The sequence below is a fragment of the Scleropages formosus genome, chromosome 11, assembly GCF_900964775.1.
Source record: "Scleropages formosus chromosome 11, fSclFor1.1, whole genome shotgun sequence".
In the NCBI taxonomy this organism is placed as follows: domain Eukaryota; kingdom Metazoa; phylum Chordata; class Actinopteri; order Osteoglossiformes; family Osteoglossidae; genus Scleropages; species Scleropages formosus.
The window spans coordinates 17,460,315-17,482,773 of NC_041816.1; the positions used below are offsets into that span (position 1 = coordinate 17,460,315).

General features: G+C 43.9%; 1 protein-coding gene across 5 annotated transcripts; it reads left to right on the plus strand.

The window, feature by feature from the left end:
- The first annotated feature begins 280 nt into the window (after positions 1-280).
- On the plus strand, positions 281-17,399 carry LOC108941307 (Wilms tumor protein homolog). Of its 5 annotated transcripts, none has more exons than XM_029256473.1 (9): positions 281-1,061; positions 5,038-5,181; positions 6,225-6,327; positions 9,293-9,373; positions 11,841-11,940; positions 13,202-13,349; positions 14,982-15,071; positions 15,882-15,974; positions 16,230-17,399. In XM_029256473.1, exons 1-9 carry the CDS (start codon positions 665-667, stop codon positions 16,349-16,351), a joined length of 1,278 nt encoding a protein of 425 aa, XP_029112306.1. In that variant the 5' UTR covers positions 281-664; the 3' UTR covers positions 16,352-17,399. The 5 variants fall into 5 exon arrangements, with proteins under 5 accessions (XP_029112306.1, XP_029112307.1, XP_029112308.1 ...); XM_029256474.1 differs by having other exon boundaries at positions 15,882-15,965; XM_029256477.1 differs by lacking the exon at positions 281-1,061 and adding an exon at positions 1,245-1,330.
- Positions 17,400-22,459: the final 5,060 nt, after the last annotated feature.

The following is a 22,459-nucleotide window of genomic DNA, read 5'->3' on the forward strand; positions in this document are numbered from 1 at the left end:
AGCTGAATTATTATGACACCATCCCATCCCCCGCCACCCGTTTCCTCCGTCTTCCTCTCGCACACAAGCGTGCTCGCGGTCCGACACGACGACACACGGACAAACACAAACTCACTTCCCACTCACTGCGCTCACACTGTTAGGTGACAGCGGAGAGGCGATGAGTTGGACAGGAGTGATGTAGAAGGACTCATCCTCCATGCTCATTGGCCTTGGCTCCTCCTACTGCCCCCTGAGTCAGACTGTATTTGAGCTTTCGGGACTCCAAAGAAAACACACACGAGGGGAGAAGTTGAGGGCAGCTCCTCCGCTCGCGCAGTTTCCTCCACTGGTGGCGCTGAGACCTCTGCACGACTGGGACCAGCTGGGACACTCCTGCTCCGCACGAGCTCTTCTCCACTAGATGGACTGGGACATTAGACCTTAGCGCTTTCCTTCTTTGAGCTGTATGGACAGTTTTGAGGACAAGAGCGCAACATCTCCATTGAGCAAATATGAAACTTTGCCGGACTTAATTTTGCACTGAGTCACAAACAGGACCGGTCAGGGATCAACGCATTTAGCTTCTTCCGTACACACTCTTTGTACAGCTGGGGCTGCGAACCAGTCCCTGCCGTGTTATCACGCAGAAAGCGACCTAGTAGTTACAGACTTTCGTGGCCTGATGGGATCAGATGTGCGAGACTTGAACACCTTGCTGCCGCCGGTTCCCGCCCTCCCGGGGGGCAATGGGAACTGCGCCCTGCCCGTCAGCAGCGCCCCTCAGTGGGCACCTGTGCTAGACTTCCACACGGCAGCACCCTACAGCTCCCTGCCCTCGCACTCCTTCATCAAGCAGGAGCCCGGGTGGACGACGGCTGACCCGCACGAGGACCCCCACTGTGGACTCAGCGCCTTCACCGTCCACTTCTCCGGCCAGTTCACCGGCACAGGGGCCTGCAGGTACGGCGCCTTCGGCGGACCCCCGCCCAGCCAGCCCCCGCCCAGCCAGCCCAGGATGTTTACCAACGGACCGTACCTGCCCAACTGCATGGAGAGCCAGCCTGCCTCCAGAAACCAAGGTAGGAATGCGTTTGTACACTCATTTAACATCTCCTTTGCTTTTGAGGCCTAACATCTCTCGCTAAACAGTGTGTTGCCATTACTTTTATGGAAGTTATGATGCAACAAATAATGTCCAGTAATACTTTACTAATACTGTAATGTAATATGCTAACTTACCAGTCAGAAAGTTGTGTGAGTTCACATTACGAAGGTGCAAAGGTGGAGCGATTCAAGATTCACCCTGGGATTGCGATGCTGAGATTTTTTTTCCCCAAACCCCACTGAGGTGAATGAAGGGCACTCCTGTACTGTAGTGTATGTTCGAGGTATGCATTGCTTTAGTGACAAATTATACACACAACTTTATCATGACTGGAAATGTTCATGATTTGCGCAAGTTTCTGTCTTGTATAAATTGTTTTATTTACGTTTCAGTACATGTCCTATTTTATCTAAAAACAGGAATTTGATATTTTCTAATAAAATAAATTTTTCAGCAAGAAATTGCAAGTGTATATGCAGTAAATCAGGGTAGCATAATTGCTGACTACTGTACAAAGTTTAGTTTTGGTTTGTAATGTTTGCTGTTAAAATAAGAATTTCAAAATTTATTGTGGTATAAATATAATCAGAAGAAATTGTTAGTATACATATTATTTCAAAATTAAGTATATTTAAATGATATATAACACTTGTGTATACACTTTTTAATTTTGTGGGGATAGTCAAATACTGTATTTATGTACCCGTTGCATTTTAAGATTACAAATGTACACACGTATTAAGTTGTATATCACTTTAGGCAATGCATTTACGAATTAAACCAATATTTGCTTTTACTAAGCATATTTAGCATAGTGTAATTCACTCACTTTATTTATATTTCAACTTAAATCAAAGATGTTCCACATGGATTTGTACCTGTTGAAATCTTCAGCTGCGTTATTTACATTACAGGCTGAAAAATTTAAATTAGTGAAATGTGTTATAATTTTATGTACCTAACAAATTTACATAATTTACTGATACAACAAAATCATAACAAGATGTTTATACTGGTCCCTTAGCAGTTTAGGCGAACAGATTATCAGAGTATCAGATTAATGGTATCGATCAAATGACATTTTTTAGAATAATAAAATATATAGTGTTTTTAGAACTGCTTGCACATATTTACAATAACTTAGCATATATTTTATCTTAAAAGAACTTCAAGACTTTTATCTGTTAATTTTCAGATGCCTGATGTCATTTCATTTTCCAAATGAAATTAAGTACTGATTTTTACAATAGATTAATGAATTTATTAACTTGTAAATACCATGGAAAATGTGTTTCTAAAGAAGTTTCTTTTATTATATGTTGATGTAAATGCAATATTAATGACAATTTTGTAAATATAAATAATGATGTTCAAGCTTCTAAATATACATAATGTTTGGGAATGAATATAAGAAAGACAAAGGATTGCAGTTGATATTTTGTAGCTAAAATGCTCTGAAGAGCTCCAGCTGTGTAGTTGGACAGTAGACACATTGCGGGTTTCTTATGAGGGGACACTTCCTGCAGCATTCAAGGCCAGGGCTTGAGCCGCTATGGGCATCCTGGGCGTGGGAAGACTGATTAAAATTAAAATGCCTGTCTCTTCATAAGATCAAAACGGATGGTCCCATATAACCATGCACCCATCACCTTGTTCATCAACAGGTCTCTTACCGTACCTGGAGCCCCTTCCTTGGGTGAGGATGGGGAGACAGGAGGGCATTCATACAGATGGATGTGTAAATCTGCACTCTGCACATTTCCATCGCCCCTTAGGTCTGATGGGGATTCGGACAGACCTCGGTATCAAAAGTCTGGTTCCGAACATCCAACTGTTGCATTCCACCAGTTTTAGACCAGGCAAACACCGGAGAGTGCGGTCGGGAGCAAGCCCGCTCGGAACAGCCCGACGAAGGTCGTGCAGGGTCCATTCCACGAACGAAAGGAAGAGCCCCAACTGTTATTGAGCGTTTGTACGTGGATAGGCGCGAAGAAGTTAATGTGAGCGAGAAAGAAAAGGCTGCTTTGTGAGTTATTGAGCTGATAAGGAGTCTGCGGCAGCTGTGGGATGGAGCTCGTTTTGCATGTGACCGAATGATTCAGAGACCACGCTTGCAAATGTTTCTTTTCCCCAAGATTTACAATAGTAAGTGAAAGACTACCCTCTGAGACAATGTTGAAACAGGCACTGAACTGAAAATGTAGCTATCAGGGCCAATGGAGACATACATTTTAATCTGATCTGGGTTTGACTTTTTGACTTTTCTACTTTAGTTCTCTCTCTCTCCACTCCAGGGAATAAGCAACAGAGTTTTACATGTGGACTTTTCAGATTTATTTCACAAAACTTCCTTTTTGCTTTTCAGTTACTATTTTCTGCCTTCTTTTCCGTTTTAAAAACAAATGTTAAAATCTAAAAACATGGGTTAAAGTAAACACCTCTAAGTCTCTTCATGATTTACCTTTTTTGCTTAAATAACGAAAGACTATATGAAAGAGATGGTTGATTGTATTTTAAGCTCTTAGAAAGTTTTTGCTACAAGAAACTTTTTGGCTTGTACATTTGACACAGTAACTACAAAAACAGCAATATGATTAATACAAGACAAAACATTTTAATTAAAAAAAACTAACTACTCATAATTTAGCCAATGAAATCCAGTGTTTCTTGGTCCTGATGTATTATTTAATGTATAAATTCACTTCTGTCCAATCAAATGTGGACCATATCATGAACCCCCTACTTAGCAGGAGGTTTTGATAAGAAGTTAATGAGATTTAAGGGGAATTTGAGAATGCTGTGTGGGTTTCTGTCAGAAATCCACGGGAGGTATCCCCTGACACCTCTTTGGCCCTCTTCTGGCAAAGTTTGTGCTCAGCCAGCGCTCACCGAAGCTGGCCGAGAAACAAAGTCAAAGCGAGGATACGGACGGTGTTGAGCAAAGGTGCCAGCATCCCCAGGGTGGCACCGCTGTCACGATGAGGCCAGAACAACCCCTCGATGCCCCTGCCCCCACCAGTGGGCGGGATCCAGCAGAAGACAAATAGATCCCTCTAATGAGTTTTGCGCCGGGGCTTTTGTGAAAGTGGTGGCCGGTAATTAATGGTGACGGGGTGATTTACGAGGCAGCATCAGTGTGGGTTCAGAGGAGCGATGTGGTTCACCCTCAGCCTGGTCTGAGGCTTGCGAGGCGAGAAGTGAAAAGATGTTCAGCTTGACCTGCGATGATTTCTCACTTGCTCCCAGCAGGACAGGCTGCGTCTGGGCTGGGGAGAGGCTGTGGTTCCCATCACCAGGCACCCATTTCCCCTTATCCTTACTCAGGCACGAGAAGACCCAGCCTTACTCATTCTTATTCACTCACAAGGAACTCAATTCAATTTACTCTTACGTAAGCATTAGGGCACTCAGTTCCTCTTACTGTAACTTTGGCACAGGAACCGCTCTTTACTCTTACTCTCTTGGGGCCGAGTAAAGAGCAAGAAGGTCCTTATATGAGCTTGCAAAGGGACTTGATGTGCCTTAATCTTAGTTACTATTAAGGGGATTCAGTTCCTGTTACTTTTACCTTTACTCATTCATTCAGAGGAAAATCCAGTCCTTATTATTACTCACTTAAGAGGACAACTGATTCCAGCTACTCTTATTCCCTTTCAAAGGCACTCTTTTCCCAACTCTAAACTGCCCACAACGGATTCCAGTTCTCATTACATTTGCTCACTTACACAGACTCTCAGCTTCTCTTACTCAGACACAGGGCAACCAAGGCAGTTTTACTCATTCAAATGTTGTGAATATACAGTAAGGACTTTACAAGCATACAGGCGAATTCAGGGGATCATCTGAGTTTTTTTTTTCTGGTGGTTTAATTACGAAGGTACTATTCAGGAAAAAAAGAGAATAATCTATCTGTTATGTCCCCTCATACCTTATCTCTGTCTTTTCTACAGGCTACAGTACGATGCCATTTGACAGTGCTGGCAACTACGGTCACACACCATCCCATCACTCCTCCCAGTTCCCCAACCACTCATCCCAGTTCCCCAACCATTCCTTCAAGCACGAAGACCCGATCGCCCAGCAGTCCAACATGGGTATGGCCTGGGGCTCATATCTTGTTATTTTAGTAAAATTGTTCATAGATTTGCACATATAGGCATCTTCACTAATTTTAATGCAGTCACATGCAGTCAATGGGTGTGTTTTATATGTGTACTTATGTTAAGGTCTCTGATGAGGTTACATGTGTTCTTTTCAATAAGGTTACAGTTACCACTGTGGAGTCACACGGAGGTCAAACGTCACATGGAGTCCTCATAGTCATAAATAAATAGCGTCTTATTCTCTCTCCCCCGGCCGGTGTGCGAAACGTCAGTAAACACCAAGGGCCGTTTGCTGTTAATGTTGTTCACGTAAATTTCGCCTTCCCCTCCAGAAGTGATAACTCGAGGAAACGGCAATACGAGAGACTTTCGGAAAGTTTAGAACCGCCAGGGGACCAATCCAAAATGTCTTCAGGCGAAGGAAAAGCAAAGATATTTCACTGGCACTTTGAAATAGAAGCAGGTCAGGTTTACTTTATGGCTTCAAAGAAGGCTTGCTGTTTTCATAACTGCAGCGTACGTTGCTCCTCCTTGATCTCCGAGCTCCTCCGAGATACAAACTCTCCTGAAATACACCAAGCGATTACTAAGGGTCGTAGCATCCAGGCCACCTTCACGAGTCGTGCATCACAAACAAGCTGCATGGCGGCTGGTCTGAGAATAAACCAAAATCAGACCAACGCCAGTTCAAGTTTCCCGCACTACCGAAGCGCGCAAATGGTTGTGTTTTGAAAGCATTTATTTCATCCTACAGCAGTATTTCTAACTGCGGAACTGCTCTCCACTGCATTGGGATTAGTATTTCATTTTCCAGGAAACGGGGCTTGCCATATGAATCAAACGGTGTGCTTTATTGATGTCACAAGGAGGATACAGAAAAAATGGCAACGCTGGGTTGCACACGCCTGCAGCTGGAGGTGGTTTCTGGCGGCGGGTGTGCGGCGAGAGGCGGTAAACAGGCAGCGGAGCTGGTATGTCGCCGCGTGGTTTGTATGACGGTGTGACGGGGGTCCGTACGTGTGCTCTGTGTGCAGGTGAGCAGCAGTACCCTGTTCCCCCGCCTGTGTACAGCTGCCACAACCCACCTGAGAGCTGCACGGGGAGCCAGGCGCTTCTCCTGAGGAGCCCCTACAACAGGTACCGGAACCCCGCGGTGACTCAGCGACCCTCTGCCGCAGGTCACCTTCTCACAACCTCCCCGGTGCATGTGCCAAACAAACAGAGCTTCAGCCTCTGGCAGTGTTCTCCCAGCAAATTATTTCTAGGTTTTTCCACGAGTGGTATATTCGTGGTGGTATATTTGTCAACACCAGCACGTAGCCAACGGAACCAAGAGTCAAAAGCAGAATGTAACCATATTAATGGCAGGAGAAACAACGCTTCGGTACTTCGCTAAATTTAGAGTTTTCCTTTTTTCCAACCAGCTTCGGCTGCACAGCCATACGGTTGAAACACCCTGTTTTTTGGTGAACATCACTTGATGGATGCGTGCCAGCCTCGATCGGCGCGTAGCTAGAGGCTCAGAAGCGCAGGGATACGCAGTGCAGTCACTTTACAGGATGTCCAGTGCTCAGCGGGGCTCGGTTTGGCAGTGATTTCACGGGAGGGACAGTTTGTCTGTGGACAATAATTGACACACTCAATAACAGATTCCAAAAAGTCAAGCTGCCATTGAGTGTGTCCTGACACTGAGGAAGGAGGCGGTGGGCTAAAAGAGGAAGGAAGAGGAACTGTAGGAGCCCGTGGGCTTCGTAAGAAGACCTTCACTTGTGCCGTTTTCAAAATAAAGACATCGATCAACCTTAAGACAAAAAACGGATGAGCAGTAAATAACCCCCCCCGCAGCCATGTACCTTGCTCTATGATTAAATAAGTGCATGCAGGTAAAAATAGAGTCCTTGGACACAGATGAAGCCTGTTACTGATGACATTGTTATTTCCCAGCTTTTTTTAAAAATGTTTTACTTTTAGGTGAATTCAAGCAGCCGTTGCAAAAATCGCAATCGCAAACCATGCCGTTTGAACTCATTCCCGAGTTAGCGCAGCTGACATCTGTCTTCTCTGAGACAGTGACGACGCTAGTAACCGCTCTGATACTTTGATTCTTAATGAATGAATGGGCGCCTGCTGGAACTGAATGTTTTTTGCTGTTTAAAATGGTCACAAGGTGACTCATAATCTGTTGTAAGAATTCTGGCTGCAGCAATGCACTGGGAAAAAAAAAAGAAAAAAAAAGCCAGCACTGAAGCTTAAGGCAGCGTCGCATATTTTTGTCACTTCCGTGACTTACTCATTTTGCGCAGGGAATAGTTGTGACTATGTCTGTTTTGCGGTACTCCGAATAACCCTTTAATGCGCATCTGCGTACGGAGCCATGTGTCCTTGTGACTGAGATCCGTACCTGGAAAACGGGCGGCATAAATTCAGCGCGAGCCCTTAGTACGGCTCTGTCTGTGCAAAGGTCGCAAGCTGCGCAGCTGCGCTCAGTGGGCCAAAATAAACTGTGTGATGTACTACCGATTTCCTTCAGAATTCCTTATTCCGATTAGTGCCTGTCTTCAAAACGACGGGGCCCTGCTCTGCTCTGCCCTGGCTATACCGCGACATGTTATTTATATGCAAAAGGCCTGAGCCGGCACAAAATTAGCCAGCATTCCTGAAATACCGCGGGCATGTTGTTTTCTGCTCGGGGAACATAAAGATTCCAAAATAACCGAATCGTTTTGATAAGAGCGCATGAGTCAACCCCACCTTTTGCACTGGAAGTCCATTCCCTCGGTTCTGCTGCTCCCCATGTCATAAACAGCAGATAGCGACTGGAACTGGGGCTGGGAGTTCTCAAATCCAGCCAGTGCGCTGTCCTCTTCTAGCGCATGGTACCAGCAGCTCTGCGATTTACTCTGTCAGACTGATGCGGCTACTTGGAAGAGGATACGTTTGAGTCAGAGCCATTTCTCAAAAGCATTAAACTCTTCAGAGTTGACGATACTTTCCCTATGAGTCAGCACCAGCTATCTGGTTAGTTCATGAAATACTGGAATGAAACTGCACTTTGTTACAGGTCCCTCAAGCCTTCATATAGTTGTACACTTTAAACTAAGAGGGAAGGACTGCAAATTGGCTCAGTAATGGTTCAGGACTGAGATTTTGACTTACAGCAGATTAGCGCGCAATGGCAGGTCAGGGAAGAGAGCATCGGAGCTGGTGAAAAGCTGAGGTGGGAGAACTGGCGCGGAAAGAACATTTCAGCCACATTTATAAATGAGAAGCTGGGGAAGAGAGAGGGAAAGGGCGAAAACGCTCTCGCTGCCGCAAGGAGCACGTCGGAGCCGAGGCGCTCCTCCGCGAGTGAGACCCGCGCCACCGCTGGGATGAACTCCAGACGACATCGCGGCGAGGTGCGGCCACGTGGTCGCACGGGCCAGCCCCGGCCTCCAGCTCAAGCTTAGCCCTGCCGGAGGCCCGCAGGCCCAGAGCGACGGACTGCTTAAGTCAGCAAAATGGATGAAAATGTCCAGAGCCTGTGACAAATGGGAATCAGCATGGTTTAAAGCCTAAAAACTTAATAAGACCCGCAAGAGCACTCCTAGGAATTTGCCTCCATCCAAAATATTTGTCCCTGGCAGCCAGTCAGGATGGTGTTGTAAGAGCTGGAATCATCACGCGCTGACCGCTGCGTACCAGGCACCACATTGCCCGGTGCAAAGAGGACCCAGTTTCTGTTGAAATGCTGAGATATCTAACTGCTTGTGTTTAATATGAAAATACTTGTTCGTGTAAGCACCTGTCAAGTTAAGTAATGGTCCCGCAGTTTGGGTTTTTAATACTGGGTTGTTATTCGAGTTGAAAAAGTAGCAGAAATGCATGGATTGCTGATTTGTGACGTGGATCTACCTTTTCCTGTATGGCGCGTTCATTAACCGCTACCTAGGATGCCCATTTGTAGGGAGCCGTTTTTTACTCGTGGTAGTTTTTGTCCAAAATTCTTAAGGTGAACAGAGAATAGCCTTTTTCTTTTTCACTCTTTTTTAAAACCCATCCTTGCTGTCATGAAGTGAAATTTATTTACTTTTCCTGTTCTCTGCTGTTTTGATCACGGCAGTGATAATTTATACCAAATGGCATCTCAGCTGGAATGTGTGGCATGGAACCCTGTTAACACCCTGACGTCCACGATCAAGAGGTATGTCAACGCGACCTGTCAGCGCCGAAATTCCTCATTCCACTGAATAAGCCTCTGCCATAAGCCTCGTTATAGAAAGTATTCTAATAAATCACATCTGACCAAAATGCTACGCTGAATCCCATGACTTAGCACTGGATACCAGTGAATCAGGCTGTGCATAAATGATTTAGAAATGTTCGGTGTTGGTTCATTGTCATGACTTCACTCATTTTTACATTTTTGAAAAGCCTTTTTGCCGCGCATGGCTATATAGTCCAATGGAAATCCTTGAAAAAAGTTGAGTGTTTTTTCATCTGCCCCCAATCTATCACGTCACTCCCAGCTTCGACAATGTGCGCGATCAAAGCTACCGGTGTCGGTAATCTGAGGTGCCGTTCACCCCATCAGGCCTGCGACTCTGTGGCCCACGGAGGTCCCTGTTCCACGAGCTCTTGAATGCCTCAGGAGGCCCGTGGTCACTGACACGTGGTGATAGCTCATCGGCGTCCTGTCCAAGGGTTATCTCCAGCGCCGGAGAAGACAGTGACTCCTGCAAGGCTCTGATGCTGGGTCACAGTACAGAACCACCCCCCTTCTCCCCCAGCACCACTGTTTCACCCTGTGCTCCCCTGAGTGCGAGCTGAGTTAGACACTGTTTTGTCTGTCCTGGGGTGTATTTCCTGTGAAATGTTTCCCGAAGTTGAGCATCAGCCTTGACCACGCTCCAACATGTAATGGAGGAAGAGGTCGTCCCTGCGGAGCTGGGAAGCGGATCAGCACACAATGGAATGACTCTGTGCCCTGACTTTCCAGAGACCATCCAGAGCTACACTTAGGCGTGGGGGAGGGTTTGACCCCTCTTCCACCCCTCCAGAGCAGAGAGGCAGAGATGACTGAATGACTAATCTGCTGCTAAGTGTAGGGCCTATGGTGTTTAGCTGTGGAAAATCAGTCCTAGACGTGGTCTCATCTCTGGGGACACAAGCCAAAGTTTTCATGGGTGTTTTCCAGATAAACGCCACTGCTCCCAATCTCTCAAGTCTCAGTTGCCATGAACCTGAGGTGTTTATCTCCAAAATGAATGGATGAATGAACTGCGTGAAGATTTACTTATGCGCACAACTCACACTGTCCTGGGTTTGGCTGTCTGGACAAAGAAGGCTTTATGGTACTGAAACATACGTCAGGTGTAAGGGTTCTGAACCCCCCCCCCCCCCCGCCTTAGTAGCTACTGCCAGTTTTTCCAGGATCACTGTTTTTTTTAAATTTTTTTTTTATTTTTCGATCTTTAAAGTAGCTCCTCGCCGCTAGCCTCAGTCTCCAAGATGAGGTAAAAGCAGAATAACCTGCGAGAGGAATTGGAGCGTAGGTACAATGGCACTGGGAACTATCAAACAGGCAAAAATCAAACTCTTTAGAGTTGTCAAAATCAAATGACTGTGATAATCCTGCTTTATTTAAAAATATGTATACATTAAATCAGAGCTGCCAGATGTGTTAAGTAATGACTTTCTTAATATTTTATATTTACAACTTATGGCTACTAGATGTACCAAATGTGAAGACAGATGGTCATAACGCAAGGGAGCAAAGGTGGCAGAGAATGAATGTCACAGAGGGAAATACTAGATATTTTAATGCACTCTTCAGAGATTTCTACCCTCATTTCCTCTAAATTTTAGTCATGTTATATGCAAATATGCACTTGTGATTATTATATTTTTTTTGAAATTGCTAATATGACAGACTACAGAACAGAGACTATGGGACAAACACGGAATGGAGCTGCAGCATTAGACATCACCATAGCTTCTAGTCCTGGTGTTTGTCAAGTGCCCATGAGCAGGCTTCCGTGGAGCCCCTGCAGAGACCAACGAACGGCTGCAACCCATCGGGATACGTTACATTTTTGGACGATACAGGCTCGATCGTTTATCTTTCATGGAGTCTTACCCCGTGTAGTTCAGGTGAATTTATTGTCTAATGGAGCAAAAGGCAATCCGACTCAAAGCAAAAGGAAAGTTTTTCCCGCTTTGGACATTTTCTCTGTGCTTTGGAGCAAGTCAATCCACTTCTCTTATACTTCTCCAGACACTTGACTGGGACTTGTTGTTGTAATCCAATCCTTCAACATCTTTGGCAAGTTCTGCCCCAGTACACATGGAAAGGCATTCTTCAAACTGCTTTACTAAGACCTGTAATTGTAACAGGTCATTCATATTGTTGTTTATTGCCCATATTGTTCCTCACTGTGGAAATTGTCCTTTTTTAAAGTTTTTGTTATATTTAATTATTAATGCCTCATTTAGGCATTGAATTGTTTTTTATTCAAGGTCATTAGCTAAAAGGTCATAGTGGGCACATTTTTATTAAACATCTTCTCCAGGTGGTACTCTGCAGAAGCCTCCATCGGGTAACACCTGACCTACAGCAAATGTGCACAACATTCCCCCTAAATCCCATCATTTCCTGTATTTCCCTGCAGCCACACCTCAGGCTATGAGAGTGACCCCAGCACACCCATGGTGTACAGCTGCAGCACCCAGTACCGCATCCACACCCACGGCGTGTTCCGAGGCATCCAGGTCAGTGCCAGAGGTCACCTGGAGGCCATGACCTCAGCATCCACCTCCCTGCAAAGAGGCTTTGTTATGCACTATGGGCAGAAGATGTTGCCACGGAGTAGGACAGGGACCAGGGCATGGACCGGGGCTCTTTGCTGGAATCGTCCCCTTGGTGTCCACTCCACTATATACTTCCCTTGAAGGGGGCTGGAGCATGAAATACAGCTTGGAGAGAGGAAAAGAAAAAGTGACACACTGCAGGCTGTTTGAGGGCCAGAACGGTGGAGGCATTTTAAAGGTATTTTAGAACGAAGAGAGAAGAAGAATCACTTTCAAGAAGTCCATTAGCAATAAAGATAGTGTTTCCATGTGCAGGCCAGCGTTAATAAATCATTATACCTTAATTAATGCCCGTCTGAAAACAGACATCCTCGAGGGGGACTGTAGAATCGTTTCAAACGAAAGTGAGCTATTTGCATAGCCCCTCTCATTTTTATCATTTTTTAGTTTCTGAATTGGGGTTTAATAAGCAGAAGGTGCAGTATTCTGTCTTTCCATAAACAACTTTTAAATAAAAATGTTTACCATGAAAAATATTCATGACGTAATGACAAACATGGTGTGCAGGAGGTGGTTAAAGTTCTGATGGCAGATGGCTTCAATTTTGGGAATCTAGGAATGCACCCTGACTTTGGTGTTGGCCTCCCTGTGGGGTCACCAGATAATCCAGACAGGAGGGTCATAAAACACTTTGGTAATTTACTTATCAATAACTTCCAAAGTGCATTAATTACACCACTGGGGCATAAAAAGCCCATTATGCTAAGATGCTGCTAATTAGGAGCAGATGGGGACCAGCGCTGGGTGATACTGGGGAGTTGGAGAGATTGGCTGAGATAGGGTCTGCCCAATATCCGTAACTAACGGCTCACATTTAAATAACAAATCAGCTACATAGGAAAATTTGGATGATCTTTTTACAGCTAATTCCAACATAATGTGGCCATTAAGTGAGACAAATTACTTTTTTCTGTTGGAAAAGCACACGCTATAGCATGAACAGAAGACAGCTTTAACTGGCTTATTTCAGCTTCATCTGTGGCGAATTATAGCTGTGTGGTACTACCTGATTCAGTCTGACAGGTCATTTACGAAGAGCCCAACAGCCATTAACAGCGCCCCCCTCCCTCTGACTCGGACGGTGCGTGTACACGGGGTCCCCGTACTCCGCTCTGTGTGTGTGGCGCTGTCTGCTCCCGCTCATGGCGCCTTCTTTTGGCAGGATGTCCGCCGGGTGCCGGGCATCACCCCTTCGATTGTGAGGTCCTCGGAGACCAACGAGAAGCGACCTTTCATGTGCGCATACCCTGGCTGCAACAAAAGATACTTCAAACTGTCCCATTTACAGATGCACAGTCGGAAACACACAGGTAAGGATAGCGGTAATTTACATTTACATGTATTCATTTAGCGGACGATTTTCTCCGAAGCGACGTACATCTCGTAGAAAATACAATGCGTGCATCACATTAGCAGGAAGAGACACTTAGATGCGGACGCGTGATTCTTAAGTACAGTTAGTTTGTTGTTTTCCGCCATGTGAACCAATGTTCGTCACACGAGCAGCTGCATAAAACTTTACCAGAATATCCACGATAGGTAATGTTTCCAAAGTTTACAACTGTTAAGGAAAGAACAAATTCAGCACACAAAAACACACACACGTTGTCCGAAACCACTTGTCCCACGTGGGGTCGCGGGAAGCCGGAGCCTAACCCGGCAACACAGGGTGCGAGGCTGGAGGGGGAGGGGACGCACCCAGGATGGGATGCCAGCCCTGCCACCCCAAGCAGGACTCGAACCCCACACGCGCCGGAGAGCAGGACTCGATCAAACCCGCTGCGCCACCACACCCCCTCCCACAGAAAAACACTTTAACTTTAAATGTGAACTAATTCCTATATACACACACACACATTGTCTGAACCGCTTGTCCCATATGGGGTCGCGGGGAACCGGAGCCTACCCGGTAACACAGGGCGTAAGGCCGGAGGGGGAGGGGACACACCCAGGACGGGACGCCAGTCCGTCGCAAGGCACCCCAAGCGGGACTCGAACCCCAGACCCACCGGAGAGCAGGACCGCGGTCCAACCCACTGCGCCACCGCACCCCCTCAATTCCTATATATGTATGTATATTTGTATGTGTGTGTGTATAGAATTATAAATTGTACTTTTTAAAAGTTATTTTAAAAACAAAAAGCTTTAAAGGATGAATTACTGTAATGTATTTTCCAGGAGGCCATAACAGTACATAACAGTACACAGCCTACAGAAGAGTCTTGTATAATACTGGATTCAGAAGAGTTATATCTAGGATAGAATCCAGTTCTGAAGTCCAGAAGTCCAGTAGGACAGGTTAATGGATAACAACACACATTCCTAATGTGTTTGTAAATTGGATGTTCAGCTTCATTTCCAAGAAATATCACTCTGAAGTAGCACAGCTCTGGTAGAGCAATTAACACAAATGATAATGTGGAAATGTTCATCCCTGGAGACCAGCCCACGACCCAGTCAAATGTCTTGTGAACTATTACGGCAGTGGATTTACCCCATAATGTGGTTACTGAGCTATTCCCTAAATATTTGTCAACGCCCTCTGTGAAAACAGTCAGAAGATGAAGCAGATTTCAAGATAGAGAGAGAACATTTAGTCGCTTTGAAATGAGTTTAAACTCTGGACACTGAACTACTGTAAACGGGCACTTAAAAAAAAGCCAACTATTACCAGACATTTGTGTCCGATCCCAAGATTTCTTGAAGAGCAGGCTGGACTAATTAGTAAGCCATTATAATTTCTTATTGCTGATGAATATATTTGGCTTAAAATACCTACCCAGTATATTCCAACTACAATAACAATATGGATAAATGGTTTCGAGCCATTGAAAGACAGCATAGCGCTGATGGCATGTAGGCTCAGAAAAAGAGGATCAGGATTATTGCTTTTCTGAAAGTGATACAATTGACTGTCCTCTGTTCTCTGCGTGTCTGCCCAGGCGAGAAGCCCTACCAGTGTGACTTCACAGATTGCGGTCGAAGGTTCTCAAGGTCCGACCAGCTGAAGAGGCACCAGCGAAGGCACACGGGTCAGCGCTGTTCGCATGTCTCCTTCATACGCACAAACACGCACAGACGCAGACGTCTCATGTTTCTTTGCTTGTATGGGTACATCATAGTGTGTACACTGCAGTACCACAAATAAGTTGAGTGATATATATGATTGTTCAAAAAAATTTCGGTTCCTCTGTTAGAGATTTCCTGTAATCTATGCATTTAATGAGACGGGAGATTAAACAATTTTTTAAATCAATAATTTCATTAGTGATAATAGGTGGGTTAAGAATATCTTTCGAATGTACCCGAGAATCAGACCCAAGCGACAAATGATCAATCAATAAAATTTATTTTAATTTGTAGCTCTTAATGGCATTGCCACACGGTGTTTTCTGGCAGAGAAAAAGCCAAATGCCTGGAAACAGGAAAACAATTTTTTAAATTACAATTATCAGAAAGGTTTCTCAAATATTAAGCCCTTGAGAAACGACTGGAACATAATGTTAGCAAGGTAAGAGCACCAAAAATTATTAGAAAGGTTATGTAAAGGTATGATAATGATTAGGTAATGATTTAATTTCGATTCAGTTTACAGTAAAAGTATACAGTGATGATTTTCTCTCTAATAAAAAAGTAATGCATTTTGAATATTTTAAACATGCGGTATATTTAGAAAGAATATGTAGAATGCATGATGCATCATGTATTAAAAATATAATTTAGCTACTATATTTGAAAAAGACCTGCTTTTTGTGCTCGTTCGAAACGATGGCCTCTGTCACCTGGGGGTTCCCTCAGGTTGGGCCTCTACTGGAAGTGTCTCTCTTCTCCTGTGTGCATAGGAGTTAAACCCTTCCAGTGTGATACCTGTCAGAGAAAATTCTCACGGTCTGACCACCTTAAGACCCACACCCGGACTCATACAGGTAAAACAAGTGCGTAAACTTTTATTTTTCACATTCATTAATCCTTGCTGTGTATCTGCCAGAGACCAGAATCCCACTGTGTTGTCAGACTCTGTTAAGATACTCGGTAAGCGGTCTTTTGTGGCTCTAGATTTTATGTAGCACCTTTTGCTACTATTTCCCCTTAAGCATGCTGTTTTATGCAGTATTTCTGATATAGATCAGTTCTGGTTCTGGTCTCATTCTCTGTTTCCCTCCAAGCTGAAACTGCCATTTGGTCCTCAGGTGAGAAGCCTTTCAACTGCCGGTGGCCCAACTGTCAGAAAAAGTTTGCCCGATCGGACGAATTGGTCCGGCATCACAACATGCACCAGAGGAACCTGAGCAAGTTGCAGCTGGCACTGTGAGGGAGTACGGCTGCGTGTCGCCCACAGTTCCGTGCCACCCGTGGCTGCATGCCACCCACGGACAGACTGTTTGCTGGAACGCAGGTCCTCGAACTGGGATTCCGCTCGTCTTCTGCAAGCACTGTGGGGGTCAGGGAGGTTGGGAGTTAGGTCGCGGTGCTGCCCGAAGCACTGAGGCCAGTGATACTGGCCGTTGTCATGTACAGAGTCCCCCGTTCACCCATGAAAAGTTCTGTCCATCCAGCTTCGAACCATTCCACTCGACTAAAATCCAGTCTTTTTCATCCGTCCAACGCCTTTTGTCTTATTTACTTAATGTTAATATTGACATGTGATCTGCATGTCCAGTTTTTAAATTTTTTAAACTGTTGTAACTGTGAGAAGTCTGAGACTAATTTATTTAATTGCCTAAATTAAAATATCAACGTTTGTAAAGACAGTTTGCGAGGAGAGCTTTGTCTCCTTGGACCGCACGTTCTTTTCACAGCAACCGTGAGCGCACTTCACATATGAGCTCGTCCAAAATCTATTATTCCAAATGTGAGACCTCGCTGTTATTTCAATGACAGCTCCATAAGACTAATTCCATCAACACCTGCTGCTGATGCTTTTGGCAAGATGCCCTAATTCCAATAATTGTGTCACATATTAACAAGGAGCTGGAGCTTAATTTGGAGTTCGTAAAAGATATAAAAGTCACACTGGCTATGTGGCGAAATTTTCGTGATGTTGACTTATAAAGTGCTGGTCCACGGATACCATTTTAACAAACTCCCATGCAAAAATGTAACTTATGTCTTAAATTTATGAAGAAGAAATATAAATAATACTTTGACAGCTGGAGAGAAAAAGACATTTTGCTTTTTAATGTGTATTTTTCATACATCACTCCGAATTATTGTGTATATGTCTGATAACACCTTAAAAACTCCTTGATATTAGAAAATGTATTATAAGTAGAGCGCATCAAAATGTTTGCCTTTTCCCCCCCCTTAAATATATATCTATGCCACAGTTTGAAATCTGTATGCTGCATTTGTTGTTTTTTTGTTCACCAAACTTTGAATTAAAAGCCACTTACTGTGAACCGTTGCTTGGGGTTAGAGTCGGGTTTCTGTTCGCTTTGCAAACTCCTGACCAAAGGCAACCTACCCAGGTCCTGACCACGCTCACCTCTCAGATCCTGGAGGGGGGAGGAGGTCAATCCAATTCAAGTTGTGCAATTAATAAAATGCATTCCTAGGTGCTGATTTGCACTGGAAACCCATAAGTCATGGAGGTTAAAGTCTTCCCTTTCACTGTTCCACGATGCTATCTCAGTTTCGATGCCATGACTACTAACATGCCCAGAATGAACAGATCAGAAATCATTATTCTAGTACAGCTCTCCCCAGCTTCCTCCAACAAATAACCATGTCAAAATTAAAAGAACTTTGTTTTTCTTTTGTAATAGAAGAATTAGATGTGGCATAACACAGACGGTGTATTAGTTTTAAAGCAATGACCGAATCTTATATTGCAGGATTTTGGCCTGTTTTATTTATTTCTTTAAGGAACACATTATTATTATGAATTGAGGAGTCTTTTATAAAGCGGGAGCATTTTGGGGGAGAAATTCCACCACTTTCATTCACTAGTTCTGTGTAAAGCCTCTTTGACCCACACTTCCAATTACTCACCCAAGTTGTCCCACGAACACCCCCCACGAACCCCACCTCACCCCATCTCACCCCACCCATATCTCCAAATGACAGTGCTTAATCTCTGTCCCAGATTCCTGCACCACGTCCTTGCTCGGTCTCTTTTGAAGTGAGGTGGCTGTTTTCTGTTACTTCGGTGCATTCCACTTACATGAATTGCTGATAAAACAGGCAGTTGCTTACAGCAATCAAGAAAAGCAGTAGAAACCTTGTGAAATGCCCCACTTATGGGATAAACAATGTTTATACGAGGAGCGCACTGTATTCGGTTTATTCGGCACAGATATGAAAGTGCTCCATCAATGACACATGCGCACTTGAAGAAGACTACTGTTCTCAGGGGGTTTTCAGTCACATTGCTTCCAGTACCTTCACTCTGGTCCCATAAACATGCCCTGCCATTAAGAACCTAAGGCTCATGATAACAGGCACTAGTTATAGCTGCTGTCTTTGGATTGAGAGGTTGCAAGTTCAAATCCACCTTTTGCTATAGCACCTTTGAACAAGGTACTGATTGAAAACACACACAAAATCCAAACTGCTTGTCCCACACAGGGTCGTAAGGAGCCAGAGCCCAACCCGGCAACACAGGGCACAAGGGACACGCCCAGGACGGGACACCCGTGCATCGCAAGGCACCCCAAGCAGGACTTGAACCCCAGACCCACTGGAGAGCAGGACAAGGGCCAACCCACTGCACCTCCCCTAATTGAGGACATTACTTCAGTAAAAATTACCCAGCTGTGTAAATGGGTAAATAATTGTAGGTGGCTAAACATTGTAAGCTGCCTTGGAGAAAAGCATGAGCTAAATAAGTAAATGTAAAAATCTGTGGCACAGAAGTACCAACAAAATGATATTTAACTGCTTAACGCTCAGTTGCTGACAGCGATTTCTTTAGGTTAAGGCCAAGCCATGGAAATTCATCTGTTTGTGTTCTCCAGTCATCAATTAGCGGGCAAAGTGAAGTCAGCTAACCGATGGATTGACAAAATAAATCACAAACACGTAGATCTGCTATATGTGCCTCGGACTTCCTTCCCAACACTGAACCCAGACCTCTTGGACATTTTGGAGCATTCTTTTCCCTTTTTTCAGTTATGCACTGTGGTGCTAAACTCCAGTGACTCATTTTCACTTGATCACTCCTTCTGTCCCAACAGCTGTTCTAATGAAACGATTATGATTCAGCACTAATTTCACGTCTGTCAAAACCACATGGGGAATTATAGGAGTATATTTTCAGATAACGGTGAAAAAAAAAAAAGTCATCACACTGTGTTTTGAAATATTTCCCATGATAACACTGAGTGGACTACAAACTTTATGAGATGATACAACGTCTAGGAACTGGACATGTGGGTGAAGAGCAAGTGACTATCAGTCACTCAGGGTTGGGGGAGAATTTCTACATCACTACTGTCATCACAGCTTTGAAATCCGAGAGCAATATTTACAAAGAAACATAAATAAAACCTACACAAATTTCGTAACTGAAAATCAAGTTTGGAAAACTGAAGTAGGACTGTTAGCCCCTGTGAACATCCTTCTAATTTCTTTTTGTCTATTTCTGAAATGCAGGTGCTCACAGTACAATCATAAGACATGTTTTATACATGTCTAATAACTGCAGTGATTTCTCTTCTGGAACTCTTTAGTTACATACTGTAAATGTATATATTCAACTGATGCTGTGCTCCAAAGTGACTTACAGTGTTGCGGTACGTTCAATTTACTTATTTATATGTCTAGGTAATTTTCACTGGAATTCTGGGTAAGTACATGAATTTTGAACTTATGTCCTTTTGAGTCCAAAGATGGGGGCTATGATCACTACATGATCTGCGGCCCCTTTTTCATGGGGTTTATAAGGTCAGAATTAAATTTAGCACAGATATTAAATTTACCTCACCAATCCATTGCTGAAGTCATTCAGGATAAATGCAGGAGTCATTCTGTCAGTAAAAGGCAAATGCTTTTACACCAAGAATCTGGGGTGTGGCTCCTGTTTCTGAGATGATATCCTGGGCGTAGGAGCCCTGGTACAGAACGGCGCAGCTGCTCTATGCGGAGGCTGCATTCCTTCAGTTTTGGACAGACATGCGTAGCCTGGAGCTCTGTGCTTTCAGATGGCTTGCGCAACAGCCAGCCCCCTGGCCCAGTTCCCGCTCAGTGCCGACCCCCATCCTCCAGCACAGGGTTACCGGGCTGTACCAAGCAGTGACTTCACCACATGACAAAAGTAAAGTCAGTATTTCGCTTTGACATGTTGCAGCTCCTCTGACTGGGGACCTGTGTTAATCGAGGGTGCGAGATGATACTGTATGTTCCCCAATCCCCAGGGTAAAGACAAGGCAAGCTTGACTGCCTAAGTTCAATTCAGCTGGACCACTATTAATTATCCCCTGTAAGTGGTTGAGACTTGAACCACATGGCCAACAGGCAAATAAATCTTTATTAGTGAAAAATGAAAATTAACTGAAACTGAAGTTTTAGTCAGTGGGTGCCGTAGTGTTTAGAGCTGTCCCCTTGGACTCGAAGGACCTGGGTTTGAACTCAATTCTTGTAGAAATACCCTCAAACAAGGTGCTTTCCCTGAATCGCTCCAGTAAAAATTACCCTTACCTGTACGTATAATAATTATAAGTAACTTAGTTTGGTGTACCTAAAACTGCAAGTCCCCTTGGAAAATGGCATCAGCTAAATTATGGTAAAATAATTAATAATAACTAGCATACATACATGGGGCCTTGTTGTGATAACTGCTTTTGCTGCATCATTGTGACAATAAACACCATAAACACTGCAACCTAGACTGTAGTAACTACGGATGTCCGTCAAAGTACTGGTCCTTTCATGGATTTCAGGAAGCTAAACACATCAGCTGGACCCATTGCTGTGGTTTGATGATTAATCAAAACCACTTGAGATCTTTCCACTGCAGACAGCCATAAAACTGGGCCCCTTAGGAAAGGAAGGGTCAGGGGGATTTGCAAGGTGGCTCTTGTGGCCAGTGGTGTTTTATAAACATAGTTCCCTGTGTTAGTAATTAAACTGACCAATTTTTATATGTACTGTTTGTCTGATATAATGCGTAAGTTATATTTCTGAAGGATAGAGGTCTGGGAGAGCATGTTATAAAAACTACTGATACAATACGAATAATATAATTTTCAGTACTTAACACAAACTGCATTATTAATTAAAAGTTCATTTATACAATTGTGAAAATGTAAAAGATTTCCTCTGTGTGCTCTGCTTTCCTCACACCATCCCAAGAGATGTGTTTTAAGTGAACTGGGGAATCTAATTTGCCTGTGGTTTGATTGATTGTGTGTGAATGCGAGTATCATGTGTGATTGCCCTGCTATGCACTGGCACCTTATCCAGGTGTCCTGAAGGGACGGACTTCAGACCACCAAAACCCTGGACTGGACAAGTACTGTAGTTAGTGATGATGGATTTTTTTTTTTCTTTTTTTTTACAATTTGAACTTCATAATGAAAATAGATAATCATAATGAATTTAATTTACAATGACTTTCATTTTGGATGATTATGATTACTTTTCCTATACTATAGTTGTGTATATACCCATCTCCGTTATTTGGTCTCTCGATATCCGGTTTTTCACTTATCAGGTTGAAGATTATTAACCCCGATCATCATTAATCAATCTGCGACATTGGACCGGGCACCATACGCTGAGACCGCATTTGAAAACTGCGCCAAGCGGCTGAGCGAAAGAGGCTGTGAGACGCACTGCATTGTGGGAAGCACGTACCCACACCTGCAGCTGTGTTCTGGGCGTGTGCGCTCTTCCTCGTGCCGCTCACGTGCGTGTGCTAGCGTCGTCTGTCTCGCGCCGTCCGTTGCGCTTTAATTTCTCACTTCATTTATTCACATTTAAAGCCCCTCAAGCCAGTCCATACACAATCATAGTTAAATGTACTTTATGAAATTATAAATTTTAATGTATTTTATAATACACTACCGTTCGCGTTCACGCGTGAAAAAGAAATTCCCGCGAATAGATCGCTGTCCCTAGACCCGGGCCGATAATCCTCAAAAAGGCAAGTGTAAAATAACTAAAAAAATCAAAAGAAAATTCACAAGCCTTACCGTGTTACCTCTATAACAGATGAACACTGCAAAAAAAAAGAAAAAAAAACTCTCAGATGTAGATAATAGTGAGGAATCTTTTATACATCCCTATTTGATACTACAACGGCGCGCGATCGAACAAAGCAATAGATTTTTTAAATTACTTTTCAGAAACAAACAGTGAAACAGTAAAACCACACAAAAATTACAGGCTGAGTATAGTCAATAGTGTTGTTATTGTTATTCGTTCCTAAGTTAATGTGTTAAACAACTTTTTCCGATCATGGCAACATTGATACTGAATT